The 23,473-nt window shown below is 39.7% G+C and overlaps 1 protein-coding gene across 1 annotated transcript in view; it reads right to left on the reverse strand.

Annotated features, from left to right (window-relative positions):
* cntnap2a (contactin associated protein 2a) overlaps positions 1-23,473 on the reverse strand; it is a 317,507-nt gene that overhangs the window by 152,892 nt on the left and 141,142 nt on the right. The window contains exons 3-4 of the mRNA XM_069705533.1: positions 21,604-21,797; positions 2,040-2,187 (exon numbers count right to left, since the gene is read on the reverse strand). Coding sequence (XP_069561634.1) covers positions 2,040-2,187; positions 21,604-21,797 — 342 coding nt within the window. The remainder of the gene's footprint in view (positions 1-2,039; positions 2,188-21,603; positions 21,798-23,473) is intronic.

The raw sequence follows: 23,473 nt of genomic DNA on the forward strand, positions 1-23,473 counted from the left end.
GATGATATTTTTAATACCCAGATTACAGGCACACTCATTCAAATAGTCATTACAGTAAAGATTTGACTTCAAATAGACCTACTGCATTAATATTCGTAATATTATATCAAGACTACAGTGACTCCAGAGACCAATGTCTGTGTGTTAATCTGTGAACAAATATCAATCCCAATTTAGAAAACTTTTTTCTGCTGTCTGAAGTAAAACTGGTAACTACTTCTGTAAAGTACTTTGCAGCTATAGATTGTGTGTCAGGTATGTTTCTCAGCTCTGCCAACTGTTGTTTACAACTCACAAAACTGCTGGTGCTTGACAGCCAGATTTTGTGTAAGCTATATTGATTGCTCCTGCATTTCTTTTGCTAGAGCTGAGAAATATATATTGTTGAGTATTACTTGCCTTCCATGCTTTATATAATGTATTTGGGAAAGTAGAGGCAAATATTTATCATATATTAAGACATGATCAGAGAAAAGGTCACGTACTGGTTGCTACCACCCTTAAGCTCTAAAGTAGAGTCTGCAAAATATATCTCCAACTATTTTATTGTGTCATAGACAAGCAAAGCGAAACAGATTTTATTTTGGTGAACATGCAAAGCACTATACAAAGTGGAAGTGCCTTAAATCTAAATATATGTACTAAAATAAATGTTCCTTGAAGAAAATTGGATATTATGAAACTACAAAAACATTTACTAATGAAATTTGACATTCGAAATTAAGATCACAGAGGCCAGTGCTGTCAGAGAATAAAGCCTTTCAAGTTAAAAACCGCAACAGCAACAATAACTAGTTGACTTTACTTAAAAACAAAAGCTGTCATATGTATTAAAAGTCAATTATTAGTTGAAGTGTCTAAGTGCAGTGGTTTACAAATGTAGGGTGATGTGATGGGTATAAACTTTAAGTGGGCTGGATGGCTGTGTTTTTATTCTCCTGTGTGTGTGTGTGCGTGCATGTGTGTGTGTGTGTGTGTGTGTGTGTGTGTGTGTGTGTGTGTGTGTGTGTGTGTGTGTGTGTGTGTGTGTGTGTGTGTGTGTGTGTGTGCCTGCAGCACATCTTGTCATCCTTATCGTTACTGACTTGCTTTTCTTTTGACATGGGAAGGAAATGAAACAAGAGAAATATAATCAAAGGGCTGAGGACTGACTGGAATACAATACGTGCCCTTGTATTCACACACATACACACACACACACACACACACACACACACAAGCAGGCGGGCACACACACTCACAAACATATCCGCGCGCAATGTAATCGCATCTCCAGAATGAAAGATGTACGTGTGTCACTTATAACAGTAATTTATGCAGAGCCTTAATTGAAAATTGTTATCAAAATCAATTTGGCAGCCTTTAATAGGATGAGAGCAGAGGGGCTGCAAGAGTGTCAGTTCCCTGGATGATGCATTTGTTAGAAAGCGAGAGGCAGTGTGTGAATATTTGTGTATTTATACATGTCTGCGAGTTTGCAAATGTGCTCTGCATATTTCTGCAAAATTAAGTTTCTTTTGTGTGCGTGTGTCTATGTGTCCAGGCAGGTTTTCACACTGGGTTTGTGTTTGATACCTAAAGTATACGGAATTATCTTATAATAAAGAAAATTCCGATGTGATTTGATTGGAGCTGACAACCATCATTAGGCTCTCCCCATGGCTCTATAATTATAGAAGGTAATAGTGCTTGTTGAAGTGTGAACAGGTTCACAGTCCATGTGAGTGTGTCTATGAGGTTTAAAGACTTTGAAATACTTACTAAAGTAATAGAGTGACGACATCTGTTACTTTACGCCTCTGTTGCCTGTGCGTGTTTTAATATCATCGCCTGCAGCCTAACCAAGTGACTGAGACTATTAATATGCAACTGAATAGAACCATCTTTTATCATTTTTCTGTTTGATAATGTGTGACAATTCCGGATGTTATTGGTGTGAGATTATTTGTATGTGTAAAAGGGAAATATGAAAGAGACAGAGGAAAAGAGATGCGGCAGGTGTGCTTAAAGACTATGTGTTTGTCTGTGCCTCAACTCACAGTAGGAGCAGCCATAGACTTCTATGCGCAGGCCAATCCGTCCCTCTTCGCTCCAGTCTAGCGGGATGAGCCTCAGGAAGCGAGCCACGATTCCCTGCTGCAGCTCATGGCGAACTGAGCTCTCTGAGTTGGAGTTCCCAGAGAAGGCCTGTGAAGACAAACAGTCATGCACACGCACACACACACACACACACACACACACACACACACACACACACACACACACACACACACACACACACACACACACACACACACACACACACACACACACACACACACACACACACACACACACACACACAAACACAAACACAATGAGATTAAATACATCAAAGCTGCAAGCCTGCAGTCAAACAAGCAGCTTCAGGACTTAGAACAGGAGTATTTGTTCCACACACCCCTTCCTGCCCTGAAGCAGCACACTCACAAAACATGCAAAATAATTATGAGTCTACATATCTAATATGCCCACCACAAGACAGACTAACTGTGGGGGATCTGAAGAGGAAATTGCATATTGTATTTAACTCAGAGTGCATGTAGGAAACTCCCTGATCACATCAATTTAAATTAAAGCTGATTTCTGGGTCCCCAAAGATGAATGGGGGCTTGTAACTGATGAGGTTTGTGGTTCCTAGCTGTATTAGCAAAGTGTTCCACACAGCATGTTGTCGACAAACCAGGGTTTGGATTATAAAAGAGTCAGGGGTTCTTAAAAGCACATTAATTAAAAATTCACATTTATAATGCTCCAATGTAGTCTAATTAAAATGCCAGTGCACCTGACTTCCTCTGCTGTCAGTGATGCCTCTGACGTGGCCGATCGGGACATGTGCAAGTCATTTATCATGACTTAACAGCATGAGCTGCTCCCATGTGTTGTTTTATGCAGAATTATTGTGCATGGATTTGGCATCGGATTTCACAACAGGCTTATATATACTTCCTGACAGTGTACTGAACTTGAAAATGTTTTTATTTTCGTAGTTGAATGTGTGAATGACATTTTCAACACCTACTAAAATGTTTTCATGTTTAGTGGAAAAAGAGAAACGAGAGAGGGAAGACATCTGCTTCCCAGAATAGCAGAGAAACTTATAGGACAAACAAAATTCTCAGAAAACGCACTGGTTAACATGACCTTTCAACTCCTGTCTTGTTTTCTTTCCTCTTTCTTCCTCACCTCTGCTCCTCCTGCTCAGTGTCCCTTCTTTCACTTGACCTGGCACATTATGGGGAGAACCTCAAACCGCCCACTAATCCACCTCACCACAGTCTCTGAACTATTCTCCCTGCTATGCTTTTCTTCCTTTCTGAAATAAACATACACATCACCACCCTGTTCCCTATGCTTTCCTTCTGCACACATATGCACACAACAGTTGGCACAACTCCCACTGGGGAGAAGCATCATTAATAGCCATAGCAGGTAACTAGATGAGCGCAAGACACCAGGCCGCCATGTGTTCTTCCAGATAAGGCGTGGAGTGGATGAGTGTGTGTGTGTGTGTGGGGGGGGGGGGTGCTCAGACAGTCTGCTTTGAGTTGACTCCTCAGTGACCCAAGCATGTACCCCTGAAGATATGCTATCTGCAAAGGAGGAGATGGTCAAGAGTTCACACTAAGCTCAGAAACACTGAATTTCCACTGTAGCAAGGGAGTGGCCATGAGGTGAACACTATTACTATCTCCCCTGTGCCTTTCCCTCACTTTCATTTTTAATCTTTATTTATCCAGGAAAGGTTAACTGAAAACACAAACACTTTCTATTTTTTATTTGTGCCCCGCTTCAAATTCACACAGCTCCACATGACTCATCGGGGAGCCCTTCAGTATACTTTAACGCTCTGCAGGTGCACAGGTCCTGGAGATCTGGGCTAAGTGACTTGCTCAAGGGCAGCTCTGCTGTTTTTGAGAGAAGGCTGCCACATCGACTCAGAATTGCATATATGTCATAGACCATAAACAAATTACATTTATCGTAGATACAGGGCAGCTGCTGGTAATGTTACAGTCATAGCTATCAGGAAGAAGCCATGCTCTCATTTCTTATTTTCTAAATGGAAACATGTGGGTTGGCTTAATGATTGTGTAGGGATTATGACTTTTTGTACCCACCCAAAGTCATAAAAACTCATAAATGGTTTTCTATGTTTGCATGTAGTTATGTTCACTGGATACTGTCCTCCTTTTATAAAATCAGATCCATAGGTCTTTTGTGCAAGGAGCTTATTACTATCCACAGCTTCATTTCTCGTGGTTGTATAAATAACGTCAATCTAGTGTACTGGAGAAGTGATGGAAATCAGATGATGGCTGTAATACTGTGAGTTTCTTGTTAGCAGGAGAAGGAGTGGTAGGCTGGATGGTTTGAAACAGCAGCAGACTTAGGGGCTGGAGATGGTACTTTCCTTCCAATTTCCAAGCATGAGTCAGGGCAGTTTTTAAAATCGTGTTTGTTTACTGTTGCCAGACAACGTGGTTGCAGATTGCTGGGTGCCGGAGACTACTGTATGCTTCTGGTTTCTAACCAGTTGGGACACTAGCAGACACTGACAGAGTTGGGATACTTTTTTAAAACCTGTTGCCATGATGACAAAGGTTGCATAACTTTAAGGAAGTATTACATTTTATGCACAGCATGGTTCAAGTCATCGTTCCGTTCCCTTAACCAAAACAAATGTGTTTCTGCCTAAAGCCACTGGGGAGCTCATTTAGCAAACACTCCTGTGGGCTGTATTTGAGCGCAGCAAATAATTATATACATCTATGTATTTATATATACTATCTAAGGAGAACTTGTAGGTCAAATGGTAATTTGCTTTTCTCAGTTCACTGTGTGAGGTTAAGTAGCGATTGTCGGGAAGCAAGTGTCGGGAAATGCACTGTTTAAGCCTCCTAATGACTGACAACTAAACATTTAGCAATTAACGTTGCATCAAACATTCCCACCACTTCCATTGAAGTGCAAATAGAAATGTATCTGTTTTGTTTTATTAGTTAAGGTAAGGCTTTAATGCACTGTTTCACAACGCATATAGTATATCACTACATGTACTTTTTCTCTGCTATTTGGTTCATGAGTTCAAACATTCATGAGCTGATCTGAGCTGTTTACCGTACGTTTCAACTACGCGCTGAGACATCAAAAGAGCATCTGGAAGAAAAAAAATCACAGGCTAATTTTTTTTTCCAAAAACAGATATTCCTCTAGTCACGGGGGTTAACACTTCCCTGTGGAGCTGTTTGTACATTTCTTAGCTTTTTCCTCTAAAACTCATCTCTCTATTTTCTCTTTTGTTGTTAAATCTTCTCAATCCTCCTTCTCATCCTGTGCTCTCTATTGCATGTTTGTCCTTCACTATACTGTTTCCAAAATGCCTGTGGTCCCGGCTCAGGATCTGAAGCACAAATGTACCAATCTGCATGCGCACATGGCATTATATATGCACACAAACGCAGACAAAACCACCCGCACACCACCTTGCCATTGAAGCCATTCTGCAATGTTAAAAGCTGATATCACCCCTAAGCTCATTTCATAGTTAGAAATAAAATAATAATAAAAAGAAAAATTTAATATTGCATATCTTTGGCTGACTGACTTCACTTCTTTTTTTTTTTTTCCAGGCGACACCTTCCTCTCCTTGTTCTGTTCAGGTATAAGAGAGAGAGTGAGGAAGAGAAAGAGATAGAAGAAGTGAGAGAGAACAAAACCATTTTTTTTGTCTCCACCCAAAAGCTCCTCATCCCAAGTTTTTATTTCTCTATTGTGCTCATGCCGCTATTCTGCACTTATCTGTGCTTGGCTGAATGAACAGCTCAATTCAAAGGCATTACTATGCAGAGTGGAGGACAGGAGGCAGGATAGGGAAGAGAGCAGGGGGATGAAGATGAGGCAAAAGCTGTGGATGGTGAATACCTTGCAAATGTCTGCCAAGTGAACCATTTAATTCCCTCTACTCCAAAGTCAAATCATTAACCAGCAAACCAACGAGTAATTGGAAATGTATGTGTCACTGCATATAGTGTGTATGTGTGATGGTTTATGTTGGTTGTGTGTGCGTGTGAAGGCAACTTAAGAGCTTAGACACTTTGACGTTTTGTTTAATCAAGAACTTAATTTACGGCAACAAAGGCCACAAAGTACTTGAGGTAAGTTTCAGATTTTACTCAGTGTGTGTGTGTGTGTGTGTGTGTGTGTGTGTGTGTGTGTGTGTGTGTGTGTGTGTGTGTGTGTGTGTGTGTGTGTGTGTGTGTGTGTGTGTGTGTGTGTGTGTGTGTGTGTGTGTGTGTGTGTGTGAGTGTAATAATTTAAAACCCTAAAACAGATGCATATTTATATTTACACTACGTACAGTTTGCTAAACTACTTTTAAAATTTAGTATTGCATAAAACTTGTATGGTGCATTTGGGATCCAAACAGAAAAATATTTACTATATTTCTTTTCTTTTCTTTTTTATTCCTGGGATGATGTGCATAAAATTTAGGAACATTAAAATGTGAACATGCCGTGTTTTGAAAGTTAAAAGGAAAACCTTAGATGTAAATCAAAACAGCGCAGAGCTGCCACATGATTTTAGCAATCTGTGAGATCAGTGGGGGAAAGGCAATGAGAGAAAACTTGACTTGGAAAACAAAAATAACGAGGGAAGCTGAGAGACAGCCAAGACTACTTGCTGGCCATTTGTAACACCAGGGTTGCTGTCATTCAAGGAAGAACAAGCCAATCATTTTACTACAGCTGGTCAACAAATACCCCTGTGGTCTGCTCGCTCTCACACTCACAAAACACACGATTCATCAACTAAACAAGATACACATGCATGTCAGCATGCTTGGGCCCGTAGACATACTCTGGGAAACATCTCGACTCACGCACAAATACATTTACACCCATTGTCTAACTGCTCAACAGATCTCCCTCATTGCTTCTCCTCACTTCCTTACTTATTCTCCCTGGCTGGGTGTTTTTCATTTCCTGAATGCACATTTGTATCTTTCTGTCTGTGTGTGTCTGTTTTGTGTGCCAGTGAATATCTATGTGTGTGTGTGTGTGTGTGTGTGTGTGTGTGTGTGTGTGTGTGTGTGTGTGTGTGTGTGTGTGTGTGTGTGTGTGTGTGTGTGTGTGTGTGTGTGTGTGTGTGTGTGTGTGTGTGTGTGTGTGTGTGTGTGTGTGTGTGTGAGAGAGAGAGAGTGTTATGTCTGTGTTTGTCTCTGTTTTGACAGCTAGAGACAGGGCTTCCCAGAGAACAGATCTCCAGATACTGTGAAACAACAAGTGAAAGCTATTTTCTGGCATTTCCTCATTGCTGCTGGACCCTTTGTTCGACCAGCCCAGAGTCAGGGCCATTGTGTGTGTTTGTGTGCGTGGATTTGTGCGTGTTCCTTCTGAGCAGGCAGGGGAAATCAGTCCGGCCTGGTCTGGTCTTTTGTTTTTATTGACAAGTATGTGGGACAAAACAGAAGGGCCATGGAGAAATTTGTGTTTCTGTGAAGCCCTGCGGGTGGGTGTGTTTGTGTGGTGCTTTTAGTGTGCCAAGAAAACAGGACAAACTGTAGTAGTGCTTATTTAAATCATGAATCTTTAAACTGTATTAAAGTGGAGTGTGTGGCTGTTAATTAGCTCCCCTTGTTGAAAACTATGTGCACCATATCCCAAAAAACAGGCCTTCTCAATGGGAGAGATTCTTCATCTCTAACCACTTCTTGACACTCGCTGACAAAATAAAAATTCTGGGCTACACAGTCAATCAACCCTCCCACTAGGGGTGGAGACCACAACCAACTTCTGCTGCAGGCAGAAGCTAAATATAATTTTGATCTGGGTCTGCAGCTCCAGACGGGCTGAATAAGCTGAATGAGGAACTTGATCTGTGCTATATCCTCTAATGTTTTTGTAATTTTTTTTTCTGCCTCTGTCATCCTTTTTGCATCCTTTTGTCTGATCTCTTTTTTCCTGATGGTCTCTTGTTATTGAGCGTGTCATCATTTTATTTCATATACTTTATTTACAGTTCTACATAATGTTAATCAATATGTTGGTACTTGTCTTTCTCAGTTTTGTGTGTATCGTGTTTAATAGCTTTTGATATCATTTTGTCTGCTTCTACTGAGTTCATACCACGACTCATGTTTTCCTGCCTTCAGTGCTTTACAAGGAAGTAAAGGGAGCTTGAAATACATTGCATTACACTGTTCTGTGGCTTTCATTACAACCATTTACTGCATGTCCATTGTGCTCCGTGCACTTTTGTTGACTTGTGCTGATCAAAAACTTTAATACACATTTTCTTTGTGCTTGGTAGCTGCTTCCAACATGTTTTATGAAATTTCATTGGAGCCAGTACATTATTATATCCCTTTTGTGTCCACCCTAGCTGTGTGCCAGGGCGCCAGTTCAGTCTCTCATTAACTTCCCTTACCTGCTAAAAGAGGGATACCTAAGAGCTGGTGTCGAAGGGAAATGTAATCTTTTCTTTGCCTCACATATGTTATTAGCTGGAAAAATGAGGAACACCTCCAGAACATTTCATGCTAATACCTTTTCATAAACCACCTTTTTGGCTCATTAATTACTGCAGAGCAATTGAAGGAAATGCATAAATAAAGTGTTTGATTGACTGTCAAGAAACATTTCAGTATCAGCCGTTCATCAGAATTTTCCCCCTTAAATTCACACTTACACACGCACACACACACACACACACACACACACACACACACACACACACACACACACACACACACACACACACACACACACACACACACGCACACACAGAGGGAAAGAATAGAGTTTTAAGAGCCCATTACTCAGGCTGTGAGCATTTGGCACCTTCTCTCCCGTTTTGCTCACCAGGGACCCACGCTGATGGAGTGAAGACTGCCTTCCTGGCTCTGCTATGAAACCCCACACAGTACCATGGAGCTGTGTTTGTGTGTGTGGGCGTGCATGCCTTTGCACCTGAAAAATAACTGTGTATGTGTGCTAATGGGGGCGTTACACACCCACTCAATTTGACATTACTTGTAGGAACCATATGGAAAGAGGCAGAAATACTCCAAACAGACGCCACTCATCACCAAAAGCTTTGTGAAATAAATTTAAAAAAATTCCATTCTTGAGAGGTTATTAGGGCACCGTCTGTGCGCTGTTGATATAAAGCAGTAAAGACAGACCTTTTAATAACACCGTCACGGAAACACTAAGGTAGTGAATTCTACTGAACTTTTTGGGTCCATGCTTCGTCAACTATCCACACAAGCAAAAATATTCCCGTTTATGAAAGAGACCTATAAAGATTTCATAGCAGCCACTTAAGCAGTACCAAAGGAAACTTTCATGACTCACTGGGAAGAATCCTCTTTATCTGTTTGAATTCATCATCCTCGTTATTCACACTCAGCAATTTTTAATTTCCAGCTCTTTATCTGGAATGAAGTGGGGTGACATTAAAGCGGCTGACGTTCAAGCCCTGTGAAGTCACTGCAGCCAATCAAGATACAGAGGCGAAACTTAGAAGATGGAAAAAAAAAAGAAAAGTCATCTCCATGACTGCGAGCGGTGTGTTCCTCTGTGGTCTGATTAGTTTAATTCAAACACTTTCGACAATGCTGGATGTAATAATTCATTTACATTAGCAGTTGGTCAGCGGTAGTCAGTGTGAGTGACAGTGTGTGTACATGACCATGTTTTCATGCATGTGTGTGCTGAGGAAATTATGTGCTGGGTCAATAAGAGTCGGGATCAAAGCAACAGGATAACATCCATAAATACACACATCAAACTGAATGCTAAACCTTTTAATTACCTCACATTAATATCAAACGAGTGCACCTCATTTCCTCTGACGTAAATGGATCTCCTTTGATCCCCTCCCCAATTCACCTCATCAGCTGGCACTGGTTGCTGTTTGGGTAATGTAGCTATAGATCGTCTCCATCTGTGCCTCAATTCATGATCCAGTATCTTGGAAACTGCTGGCCTGAGTTCAACGATACACAGATGAATGTATTCATCTCTATATATAACATTTTGTAATCTTCAGAACAACAATCAGTAAAAAAAATGTGCTCAAGTACATGGTGACAGTTAAACAATGGCTGTTTGTTTTATCTTACATTGCTGACAAAAGCAATCTCAAACCATTTGAAGAGAATATTTATTGCAATAGTGCAGCTATATCATGACGACAAGAACAAAGTGTAATCAGTCCCTGCAGGATGTTGCTGAGGTTTTGTAATTGTTGGGATCAAAACTGGTGGATGCGGTGGTGGATTTCTCAAAAATTGTGATGTAATTTGAAATTTGCAGAGTTTGAAGTGACTTTTTTAAGAAAAAATTTAATGTTGACGGAAAAAGATTCCAACTACCTGATAAAAAGTTATCACTTATTGAGAATGCTGCACATCACAAATACTTTTGTTAGAATCTTATTTTCTATTCATTTTTTTTTGTTTACTTCTCAATCTGTGACTGCATGTAGTACAGAAAAAAAGGCTAAATCTTCTGTAAAATTAAGAGCTTAAATTACTTTTAAATATCAATACAACACATAGGACTACCTATGCACAAAAACAGCAGTCTTTTACAACTGGAGCTGTATAAAAAATAATTTAACATAGGCCTATTCCTCATTCTAGTGATAAGACCACATTTCCCACAAATTCCATCACTTTTATTTTTTGGGTTCCTGCATTTTTTCCGGTTGGCTTTGTTTTGATAGCAGATAGACGAGAGGGAGTAGAGTCTTGCTGATTGTAAATGTGGAATTATTTTTGTTATTAAAGCAAGTTTTGCTTGGAAAGGCTACTTGCTACATGCCGTAATGCTTTTAGCAGAGCTTCTGTTTAGTACATTTTTAGCGGTAATTGGTGATATTTGGTGATATTTGCAAATATTGCGGAATGTGGTCATCTTCACAACATGACATGTCTATGAGGGTTGGGGTATAATATTAGGTTCGTTGTAATGATTTCTAGATTAACTATTAATAAAGGTATTATAATTCAAAGATTTGAGGCTTTTAATAACAGCTATCCTGGATTCTGTTACTGCTAAGATAGAATGAACTGCTATTAGAGACAAGTATGTAAATCTTTTATCTTAATGCTGATATCATTACAGTGAAACCAACACTTCATTCTGTTTCCAACAAAAATAACGTTTTTATTCAGATGCTTCATTCAGGAAATTAAATATTTTATGAGTTAGCCTTGCCAAAATTACCATAAGGGAAGGTTATACAATATTCATTGTGATATGACGCTTTCATGAGATAAAACAAGTCCATGTAAAGCACAGTAAATACAAAGGGAAATGATGGTAGCACTCCTGCTAAGATGTGAAGGCCCCCCTCCAGACAACTCAATAAGGAGTTGACATTTAGCAGACTGCATATTTTCCAGCTAGATATCAATTCATGAGGGAGGTACAAACTAGGTACATTATGTCCTTCACATCACCCCAGAAAATATGGGTATGATAAAGTTAGAGCTGTAAAAGAAAAAAAAAAGAAAAAAGATTATCAATAAATTTTGTTTAATTTGTTAAACTGCCAAAAAAGGAAACTGTTCAGTCATCCAACAGTCCAGTAATGGAGGTTCATACCATGTAACCACATTGTCCCTAGTTTGATTCAAGCCAGTTAGGAAACTTTCGTTCTATTTCTCTCTCGCCATGTTTCCTGTCTCATACTGAATCACTGTTCAATAGAGACATAAATACATCAATAAAAGAAAAAACTATTAACCCCCTACCTTCGCTGTTGTTCAGTTAAATTACAGTCATCGTGTGCTTAAGACTGTAACACAAGCCTTGATTCCAAGCCAGCTTGCTGTTTCCGTTTCTACACTCCTGCTTTATGAGCACATTAATTCATATATGCAATATACTGTATTCTCTATTTTTTTTTATTATCTTTGTCTTCAAGACACAAACCTCTTTTTTCCTATTGTTTTAGTGCCACCATTTGCTTTAGTCGTAACGTTCCGGTCTCGTACACTAATGTACACTTACTTTGCACTTTCTCCCCCTAATGTAAGTCCCTCTCTATTAAAGTGTCCGCCGAAAGCCGTAAATGTATATGTAAATATACGAGACACTTGATTTAATCAGATGCAGAAACGTGGAGGGCGGTTTAAGCCTCACAGCAGGAAAAAGCCAAAAAGTCAGCACTTTATTTTCAGTCCCCTTGCTGGTTCTCTTTCTCAAAAGCGACTGTGAAATACAGTACTGCAGAAAAATAAGTCAAGTAGCAAACTCTCAAAAGTGAAAACTAGGGGTGGGAAGTCAATATGTCAGCTCTAGCACAAGTGTAGTTTTAGAAGCTTGTACATTATTTAACATCATTTTCATCATGAGACCTCTTATGTTTCGCAACTTTCATTAATAGCCTTAAATAAATCAAGCCACAATGTTGTTTTTAAAAGGGTTTTTTTTATGAAACCTCAGTCTTTACTGCAAATTTGTAGTGACATTGACTCGTTTGCTATAGACGCTGATTCATTTTGGTTGTTTACATGTTTTGGTATGCTGAAGGCAAATCTTTTGAATTAATTTGTTTTATTAAGATATAATCTCCACACATATTTTTACTTACAAACATAAATTATCTTTAATGAATCACTGGTGGTGAAGACTGCTTTTTGCATTGCTATTTGTTCTCCTAATTCAAAATTTAGCTCATTAACTAGCCCATTGGTTTTGAAGACTGAAGTTGCTCTGAGGCACTCAGCAACTCCCGGACAAAAGAAATGTGAAATAAATATCCGACTCCCTGACATGCAGAGAGCAGTGAGCAGACAGAGAGAGAGAGAATCAGTACGTCCAGGTGCATTATTTATCGGTGAATGCTCTGCAGCTTCTGAAACTGAATTAGTCCTTACCACTGAGACACAGACACTTCACCATTCATTTACCTGACAAACCACAGTCTAGCAGTTCTGCCCTCTCGAGGGCGCACAAACTCATTCGTTCACACTTACACAAAGGCAAAGGCAACATCATCAAGTTGGGTTTATATAAAGCCTGTGGCACAGGGAGTGGAACAAAACATGCCTGAGCACTGTTGATGGGAGTGGACCGTTACATCCCTAATGTGCTACCTCATCACACTTCCTGCCCTCTTTTCAAATGTAGTCTATAAATACCTCAGGACTGTAGCTCCTAAAATATCACAGCATGGAGTCACATATTAACAAGATAATGAAGTTGTTTCAAAGTGGCAGAAGTTCTCAATTCAGTCTGGACCAAAGAAAAGAATTGTAAATGATTGCCTTATAGCTGTTAGCTGGACTGCAACAGTGGGGCCAGCTCTATAAACATAAACTTCTCTCTGATAGAGTGAGTGAGAGTTTTATCTGATCTATCTGTTTCAAATAAAAAACTCATCTCGGAGAAAAGCCCAGTCATCCCTGTTTCCCGCAACTTCCTCCAGCTTATCCCAGGCGATCCCGATCCGTTCAGCGATTTTATTCTTTTGGTCAACACCCAGACTTCATGACCACATGTGAGGGTCGACATGTAGACTGATAAATAGGGAGTTTTGCCTTACTAGAGGTCCCTCTTCACCTCTAGTCCACTGCAGCCACTGCCTTACTGCAGCTGCTTCTCCCAGCCTAATTAATAAAATGAAAAGCCATCACTTCAAATGAAAAACCATCACTTCAAATGAAAAGCCTTCAAGCTTTTTCACACACAGTCCAGCCATATAGGTTTTGACCTCATTTTGTTTTATGCTCACACTGAATTATTACAATCAAACCGAGACATGTAAAAAAAAAAAAGTCAAATGGAGGGACAGAATTAATGAACAGTTTTGGCAACCTACATCTGATCAGCAAACAATATTTTACTGTCCTTTCTGACTACACATGTAACAGGTACAGTACTGTGGAAGGGTTTTAGACCCTTGAGATGTTGAGATCCTTGACCATGCAGTACCGTCAACGAGGCATCTGATTGGTCCCAGTTCATTTAGCAACATGCTACGAGCAAATATACAGCCAGTCATAAATAAATGTCTACGGCAGGTGACCCTGAGAAAGCCTTGTGCTCAACATCATCGAGCTAAAGAACCTCCTCGCTTTACTTTTAGTCCCTAAATTGTTTGTGCAGTGCTATACAATATATAAGGCATTTATCTGATATATCAGCAACAATCATTTCTTAAGAACTGGGAGTGCAGCAACCACAAAAATATCTTGCAGTCATACTTTCATCTCGGTTTCCTATTTTATTTTCTATTCTGGCATATTTTGTCAAAAAAGCCTTTGTCTGGGCCACTCTTCCTCTCCTGCTGCTGTCCTTGGTTTAAAAGCCATAGTACAATACAAAAATTGCCTCCCTTTCAAGCAGTGTTGGTACCATGTTTCCAACCGTTTCAATGATGGCATTCATGCCTACCTAAATGAGCCATATCAAATTGTGTAAATGTACTCAAATTCGTCTGAAATTCACCCAACAGGTTAGGGTGAGAGCAACCAAAGAATCGTGTTTCCTGCTGAGGATGGAAAAAGTGCTGGTTGCAAATATTATTTTGGCATGTCTGTCAGTACTAATGAACAATATCTTAACAGTGTTTTTTGAAGTTTACTAGTATATCTGAAGCCACTCTCAAAATAAACATATCTACCCATGGGTTAGTAGGACACAAGGAAATAAAAGTATTCATCTCAACATGTAAAGATCCAAAATATCCAGCACCGTATGATATGTGTTAGATTAATAGGCCTGTCAGAGTTATGGTTGACTGTAATTCACTTGCCATACGCCTCATGCCCTGGTTTCTTCAAACCTGGGCCAAAATGTGTCACAGGCCAGCTGACAAGATAACAAGACCAGTTAATGTGTTTCCAAGCGCAAAGGCTTGAAACATTAGCTGGATGAAGTGTTACTGTTCTCAAAGGTCTTTTCTCTATCATGTCAAGTCACAGTAGACGATTTATCTTATTACTTATTTTCTTTTCAATCCACTACAATATTTTGTTCAGATGTCACTGCTGTTGAAGGCTAAATGTGGAGCATTTTGGCAGATCTGTAGCAAAGAATTGAATATCCATGCATCCATTATCATCTGTACAGCCCCTTCATCCTGAGCAGGGTCAGGAAAGGTGCTGGAGCTTAACCCAGCTTACTTTGGCTGAAGACGGGGCACACCTGGGACAGGTTGCCAGTCCTTAAACTCACAATACATCTACGGGCATTTTTTAATTCCCAATTAGCATGGATGTCTTTGGACTGTGGGAAGAACTTGCAAACTTGGAAAAGGTCCCATCTGACCAGCAGGTTCAAGCTCAAACCTGGCTGTGAGGCGACCACTGCAACACAATGCTGCCCAGAAATGGAATATAATATTTCTAATTGTGGTTTTAATTAGTTTATATTCACCTTAAACTAAAAATCGCTGTGTTTTCGTCACCTTAGAATGAGGCCATTGTACCTAAATGGAGAGCGTCTCCTTGGAGCAGGCCATGTTGCATCACCAAGTTTTTACAGTAGCCCAGAGGGGACAAATTAAACACTGGCTCTATAGAGTTTCACAGACACCATGGATTCTCCCACATGCTTGGAGGGGTAGGGTGACTTGGGGCGTGTTCAGTTGCTGGGAGCTGACAATAAATTCTACACTGCTGTTATCTCTGTAAATATTCAAAACATGCATTTTATGTATAACTTGCATTATATACTGTAATTATAACTATAACTATTCAATATTTTATTTAGTATTTACAGGTGTGGCCTTCTTCCTTACAGCTCTTTTTTAGCCCCTCCCTTGCAAAATGTAATGGAAGTACACTGAAAACAACATAACAATTCTGGTGTTTGTTCAATGTGTTTTCTCTCACTCTAATAGGTGACATTATTAGTTTATCCATTTAAATGAAACTTTCAGATTTATGTTGACGGTTGAAACTCTTTTTATCTGGATAAAATAAAAAAGGTTTTAAAAGGTTTTGGGAGATGCAATTTAAAAAAATTTCCCCAGTCTATCTGACCTCTGACTCCGATGTGCAGGTGCGAAGGTGCTCCTTCACCTGGTGGGAAGTTTGGCTTACCTTCCATTTAAATTCTGTATTAGCAGATGGAGGTGGAAACTCTTTTCTGAACAATTCACAACAACTTATCACAGAGAAGAAATCAGTCATCTGGAGGACATTTTGGGATGCAGGAACTTATGCCATGTTTAAAAATTGCTCTCTGGCTGTTTAGACTATTTTTCACCAGTCCAGCGAGAAGCCATTATTAACATGTCCCCGTTTGATGCTGCATCAGCTTAAGATTTGCGGCTGCGGCTGTGCTAGTTTATTGGATACATGCATTACTGTCAACTGACCTGGTGTACATTCAGCTTCGAGCTTCTCATCCACATGAATAAACAATGGGCAATGGGAGAGCTACGGTAAACCATTTTGTGGAGGGAAATTGTGATTTAAATCTACTGTTAAGCTAGTTTTACTGCGTAACCAGACAGAGAATGCTTTTTATGGAATCAAACTCGTACACTTAATTCAAATTGACAGTAAGATGATCACTTAAAAGGTTTCCATGGCATACGTTTTAATGACAAATTGTTACCCGTCACTGAGTACTTCAAAATTCTGAAGAACAACTGTAATGCTTGCAAGTGCCCGTTTTTTGATGCTCTATATGTAAATCATTGAATGTTTTTTTTTATTAACACTGTTGTCAGAGTGCAGTTTGAAAAAAATATATTAAGGCAACACATAGATTTTTCTATTTAAACAAAGACAGTTTCCTTTCATATCCAATCATATTATATGTATTATTAAGGCAAAAACTCGCTAAAATAATATATATGCACAAATCCAGCCAAAGAGAGTTATCAGTATGAGTAGTGTGTAACTGATTAATTCAAGTTCGCAAGCACTGATAGCCTCTCAGGCATTGTCCTCTGGAAAAGCAGTTGGTATTTTAATTTTCACAGTCATTCATCAGTGTCATTGTGGCTCCTCAGCAGTACATTAGTGTGGCATTAAAAACATTATTTTTCACAAAACCAATACTGCAGTTGCCGGGTCTTTATCAATTATCCTTCGTAGTGGAATCAAGCTCGCATCGATACTCTTGCTGGTTTATCCTCTAAGTTTGAGAGTGAAGACGTTAAGTCATCAGTGTCAAGGAATAGCAGGAGGTGATTGGTGGCAAAAGGTTCCTGAATAGAACCTCCATGCATAAAAGTGGAGGACAGGTGGTTTTCTCTCTGGGGATCGCTGTGTGAACCTCATCCAGTGGTGAATGGGATTGAGCCGAATGTGATTGAATGGGCTGAAACAGGGCCTGATGATAGCTGTCGGTGTGTGTGTGTGTGTGTGTGTGTGTGTGTGTGTGTGTGTGTGTGTGTGTGTGTGTGTGTGTGTGTGTGTGTGTGTGTGTGTGTGTGTGTGTGTGTGTGTGTGTGCATGTGTATGTCTATGTCTATGAGAGAGAGAGAGAAACATTAAGCTGGCTTAAGCGCCCTGCCATCCCCACCCGTCCCTTTGATCAATAGCACTGATTGCTCCACTTACACACAAACAGAAACACACACTTCACAAAAAAAGGTCTAAACTTGTGAAGAGGCTCATCTTAATTATCAGTAAGCGTTAGTAGCACTAAAAATACATGTGCGTACATGTGTGTGTGTGTGGAGACTGCTGCTATTCCACTCTGTGTCCTCTTCTAAATACGACAAGAGACGGAGAGAAACAAAGTGCTCCACTTACATGTTACTCCATGGGTTATCGATGGTATATGCCCAGCTTAAAATCACCGGACCTTTATTTCTTTATATAGGCAATATTTTGAATTACACCGGCAATACATTAAAAAGCAATACACTCGTCATACAGCTAAGCAAAACAGGATACAAAAAAGTTGGGTATAGTTACAAAAACACCAGGAAGATGAATGTGTGGAGTATTTGCAGAAATATTAAAGGCAATGAATCAGGGTTAATGGCAGAAGGAAAACACTTCAGAATAAATAATAACCGGCAAATAATTTTGATGCACCACACAAAAACAACTGCTTAATTTACTTTCAACTGGAAAAGATCCATATTTGTCATAGCAACCACTTATAAAAATTCTAAAAGACCAAGTAATGAATAAGGCAGTTGGAGCTAAATGCAGAGCTTAAAACCAGCAGCCAAAAAAGAACAAACACTGTGCATGAATGTGTGTATGGAAACACACACTAGAAGTCTGTAATTGCTAGCTAAGATTAGCTAACTTTACACATAATGTATTCACATTTTGATGTAGTCTATAAAGCGTATACGGCGGCTTAACACTTTAAGAGAGAACAGGCCCATGGTTTGTTTGCCAATTTGTTTGAAAGGTTGTTCATTATGTTCTTGCCCCCGTCATCAGAGGTAGAAAAGAAAACATGTAGCAGCTACATTCCTGGAGTAAATTTTAAGTATTTAAAGTATTCAGTCTTGAAGTAGGCCCGTCAGGAAGCACCTCCTTAAACCCCCTCAACAAATCTCACCGACAAGCTCATACAGTAGGTGGTTGATGTCATGACTAAACCCCATGCTGTTTCAATGGCATTCAGACAGCTGGGAATGGGGAAAGTTACCATTTGGGAACATCCCACTTCCTAGTTGGGAGCGTTCACACGAGGACAACAAACAAGCAACACAGCCGCCCCAGAAAATCTGCTCTATTTCTGCTGTCAGAATACAAAGAAGTGACAAAAAACCTCAGCATCATCAGCAGGATGAAATGAAGCTCATGAGGTCATTATTATTTGTACGCTACATTTCCACATTTTTAACATCGAACACTACTGGGTAGGCTACGCTAACCAAGTCTGGCTATTTCACCTTATTTTTGGACCAATAATATATCTGCCTTTCACCACAAACGCATACTTCTCACTGCTCTCGAAAAAAACATTTTCCTAGTGGGATGTTCCTAGTTTGACAGGCGCTCAGGTATATTCTCCCACTTAGAGGTTGAAACCTTCCCTCCTCCCAGTTGCTCATGAATACAGCATCAGTGTGAGCAAAGAATTTGTACCAAACTCCCAAGTTGGAGCTGCCAAGAGCACCGAGTAAGACCTCACTGTAATACCACAAGATGGAAAGAAAATTTACTTGTTAATCGCCACTAATAAGAAAAGAGTCTTGGTTGATTTGTTTTAAACAAAAAACAAAAAACCTTGATTAAAGTTTGAATTAGAAAATATTGATTATTTTTGAAAAAGTAATTCAATAAGGAAGAAAAGAACAGACTTGGATAAAACAAATTTACTGCTTGCTTTCGTGAACTTTCATAATATTAAAACTGTTGGTTGTGACAAATTAAATTTGAGGGTATTTGGGGATTTTTTGGGTTTTTTTGTAGGTGGTGCTTATTTGCCGCCAGTGTTCAACCAGGTAGAACAAAGAAAAAAATGTACCCTATAAAATGAGGTTTTACTGAAAAAGCCACTTTGAATAAAATACATCTATTCCATTAGGAAAGCAAAACAAAAATCCCCAAATATCCTCAAATTTAATTTGTCACAACCAACAGTCTTAATATTATGAAAGTTCACGTAAGCAAGCAGCAAAAAAATGCACCCAAGGCTTTAAAAAGCAGTAAACGTTTCCCCCTGAGCCCATCTGAGAACAAAATGAAAGAAAAATAAAAAAGAGATAAATAAACTCTGCAACAACCAACAAAACTCAAGGCTAATCAGGATTAACAGGGAAAGATACATCATTTAAAATGCCTTTAATGGTATAGTTCAAAGCTGATACACACAAAAATGTGATTTATTATTTTAGTGCAATTACTGGATCCCAGAGTAGTCTTAATGTCCATGATCAACCTTTCTATATTGTAAGGATCCTTCTGGCAGATGAAAATCAGATGAACTGGGAAAAAGACAAAAAAGAAAACAAAAACATACCCTGTCTAGCTCCACTAAGAGCCCCACTCCCCATTTACTTCCAGGTATTCGATTTCTGCCGTCTAGCTTGGTGTATCAGCGTTATTCATGACAGGACTATTCTTCTCTTCTCATCTCCCATCTGTTATCACCTGTAGCCATCCACTAAACTGCAACAGTGAATAGCCTGGGCCATTAACCCATTAGCTAATGATCACGGATTGTCAGCTACCCCACTCAATTGCTTGCTAACAGAGAGGTCATGGATATGTGTTGGTTTGGGATAAGGGATGTAGAGGATACAGCCAAAGAGACATCACATCTGTGCTGTTCCAAGAAATTAAGTGCTGAAGGCTCATTTGTAAGTGTTGTTTTTATGCTGCATTTTCCATTTAGGACCCAGTGGTGCTTGAATAAGATCTTTGGCTGTGGTATAAGCCTTTGGTATAAGCAGGGATAATAAATTGATAAATATTTATGTGCTCCATGCTGTGACACTATATTAATGATCAAAGCAAAAGGTTTAAAGCACACGGCCAAAGTGCATTTGAGGTGTGTCCAAATCCAATAATGTGCGTTCAACAGTGGATAATCTGAGTGCAAAATAAGGTGGATGGTCAAAAGGGATTGTATTTGGTCTCTTAGTCAATCACAGGTGTGTTTCGTGTTTAACATGAAATAAACCAATCAGAGTATCATCTCCCATTCCCTTTAAGTGCCAAGTGTGTTAAATGTTTGATTTGCCAAGAAGTAGGAAAGAACGCTTCTCTGCAGAGGCAACAGATCTGCTTGTTCACAGATTGAGCCGATCAATGTGCACAACAATAATCTCTTACGCTGTCAATGACACTGACTTAAAACCAGGTTTTTGTTGGTCAAACATACAATTGCTTTCCACTGCCTAAAGAAAGCAATGATCCAACAATGCACCTGACCACACATCATTTTTAAGGAAAATTACATCTGCGTCACTCTGAAAAGACACGTTGCGTTGTTCTTGGAGCTGCTTTGTGCCAGGTCTCAGATCGAGCTCTTAGTTTTCCTCTCAGACAAGGCTTTCGCCTTTTGTTTCTTGAGGGTGAAAAGGAGAAGAAGAAGGAGAACCAACATGTCTGAACTCCCCAGGCAGGTTGTTCCGTAAGAAACACGCCGATAGTCAGGTCAGAGAGGTCAAAATCACGTTTCCTTATAAGCAGCTGAATAGTAGCAAGTTTCAAATGATAAGGGACACTTACACAAAACAAAGAGATGTTAACAACTGATAAACAAGCGCTCATAAAATCAAGAACTGCAGTTCTGTATAATATACAGCAGACAGGAGGAAATTGTAATTGTTATTGGGTCAAGTCAACACTGCAGTCTCATGGGAGGAAACCCATCTTATGTCACCAACAATTGCAACCGGCATGATCTAAATTAGAGATAGGCTTTATGGGAGAATGTATTGTTACAATCTTATTGTTGACAAAGAATAAACTAAACTTTTCAGCATCACAGGAGGTAGAAGTTGGATGATTCATTATAGAGTTCGTAGTCTGACCAAAGGAAAAATAAATATGATTATATTCACTATTATCGATAAGCTCTTTCACCAATACGTAATAGACCCTTAAATTGTGACGGTCCATCAATGTTGCACACTGACATAAACACACGATTCATTTTCACTCACCCAAATGTTGCCATCTTGGTGATATGGTTTCCAGTTCCTTCCTGTGTCACTGTAGAGGAGTCGATACTGTGTTGTCCAGTCAGAGCTGCTGTAGCGACCCTGCGTTGCTAGGGCGCTCACCTGCTTTCTGGACCCTAGGTCCACCTGTAGCCACTGATAATGGTCACTGTCCAGAGGCGACCATCCACCAGCACCTGCAGAGTCAGTGACATTTTATAATGAGTGGGACATCAAAGGTTGTCTTTTCCTTAAATGTCTTGCAACGCTTCAAGAGGAGGATACAATGGCTGTGCCCATGGATAGATAAATAAATAAATACTAACAAATATGAAATGCGTTTCTTTTCTTCGAGTGTATTTTATTTGCAAAGACGGCTCTCGTTCAGTGCACACCAGCTCTCAAGTCCAAGAAAGGCAGGGAAGCAGCATGGTACCACCATAATGACATTTTACAAAGAGAATGCAGAGTTACAAGGGTATGGTCTATCCTATTATTAATGGTCAGCGTCCAGCAGAGAGCAGCTCAGACATTTGCTCCAAGAGAGGCAATAACATGGGAGAAGAAATGTTTTATTGAGAGCTTTGCATACAGGGTTAGAGCCTGCAGACTATAAAGATGTTTCACAAGAATGACAAGTATGTCGTCCTTATTAAGATTTAATCATTCACTCCTCAATACAGCAGGTGCTTCAACTTCTAGAGGAATGACATTTGTATGTATGGCATTTCTGGATGCATTCCTTTTTAATGTTAGTATGCAGGTCATCATGTGACATTTTCTAAATGCTGGGGTGTCCACTGTCATCCATACACCTACCGATATGTTCAGTTTTTAGCTCAGAGACACATGACAAACCACAGTTAGATAGTGAGCACAGTAACAATTAATCACAAAACACAACACAGGCCGGTACACAGTAAAACAGAATGAGACTTTGCCTAGATATCATGCAATCAACTTCACACCGAAAGCTACATGAGGCAATCTCACACTTGTTCCTAGCTAAGCACTAGTTTAATATGTGCATGCTTGAGCACAGATTACATTTATCTTTCACTCTGGTGGAAAATGTATTTTCATTTTCAATGCACACATCTGAGTTGGAGTAAATTAAATGAACTATTTCTTGGTTATTTTCAAAAGGGACAATAACCCCGAAGGAAATTACTTGTTTAACAGTATAGAGTCAAATTATTTGACCTCATCTTTAGCTTTTTGCATATAGCTCAGAAGGTTGGAAAATATATTGCTCCCAAGTTGAAGGTTATGATCTCCCAGGGTAAATGCACTAAAGTTGGAAAACATTCTACCAAGTTGATTTACTGTTTTGAAAAAAATGACTATCTCTGAAAACATCAAGGTGGGTGTTTCAATGCCAAATTCCCATGGCTACAGTGTCGACTGTTGGAATATATGGCTGTGTTTGTTTCCTAATCCACTCAGTGGCAGTCAGTGTCCTTGTGATAGCCTGAAACCTCATGGCTCTGCCTTCATTGCCAGACAAACACTCGTGGGTCCTCTAAAACGTCCTCCCCCACCCCACCCCACCCCATCCTCCATCGCCCCTTCACACCCCGAGTTGTCTACCTGAGGCAGGGCCAAACTCCCCTGGACCTTGCAGGTTAAATGAGCCTCAGGTTAAATGGTGCAGAAACAAAAGAGCAAAGCTAGACAGAAGGGTAGAAAAAAAAAACGCTGGAAAGAGTCCCACTGACCTAAATTTGATCTGCCATTAAAAAAAGGAAGAGAAAACAAAGATGTAAGGCCGCCATTACAGTGCATGGAGGATACTGTCAGAGCAATCAGTCAGTGTAAAGAAAATGCAAGAAAACTGCAAAAAGAGATGCATAAAACATACATAGAGATCAGC

This window comes from Brachyistius frenatus, unplaced genomic scaffold (assembly GCF_029030835.1).
Source record: "Brachyistius frenatus isolate BFR_SWC_R1_liver_20210118 unplaced genomic scaffold, ASM2903083v1 Contig_57, whole genome shotgun sequence".
NCBI lineage: Eukaryota > Metazoa > Chordata > Actinopteri > Embiotocidae > Brachyistius > Brachyistius frenatus.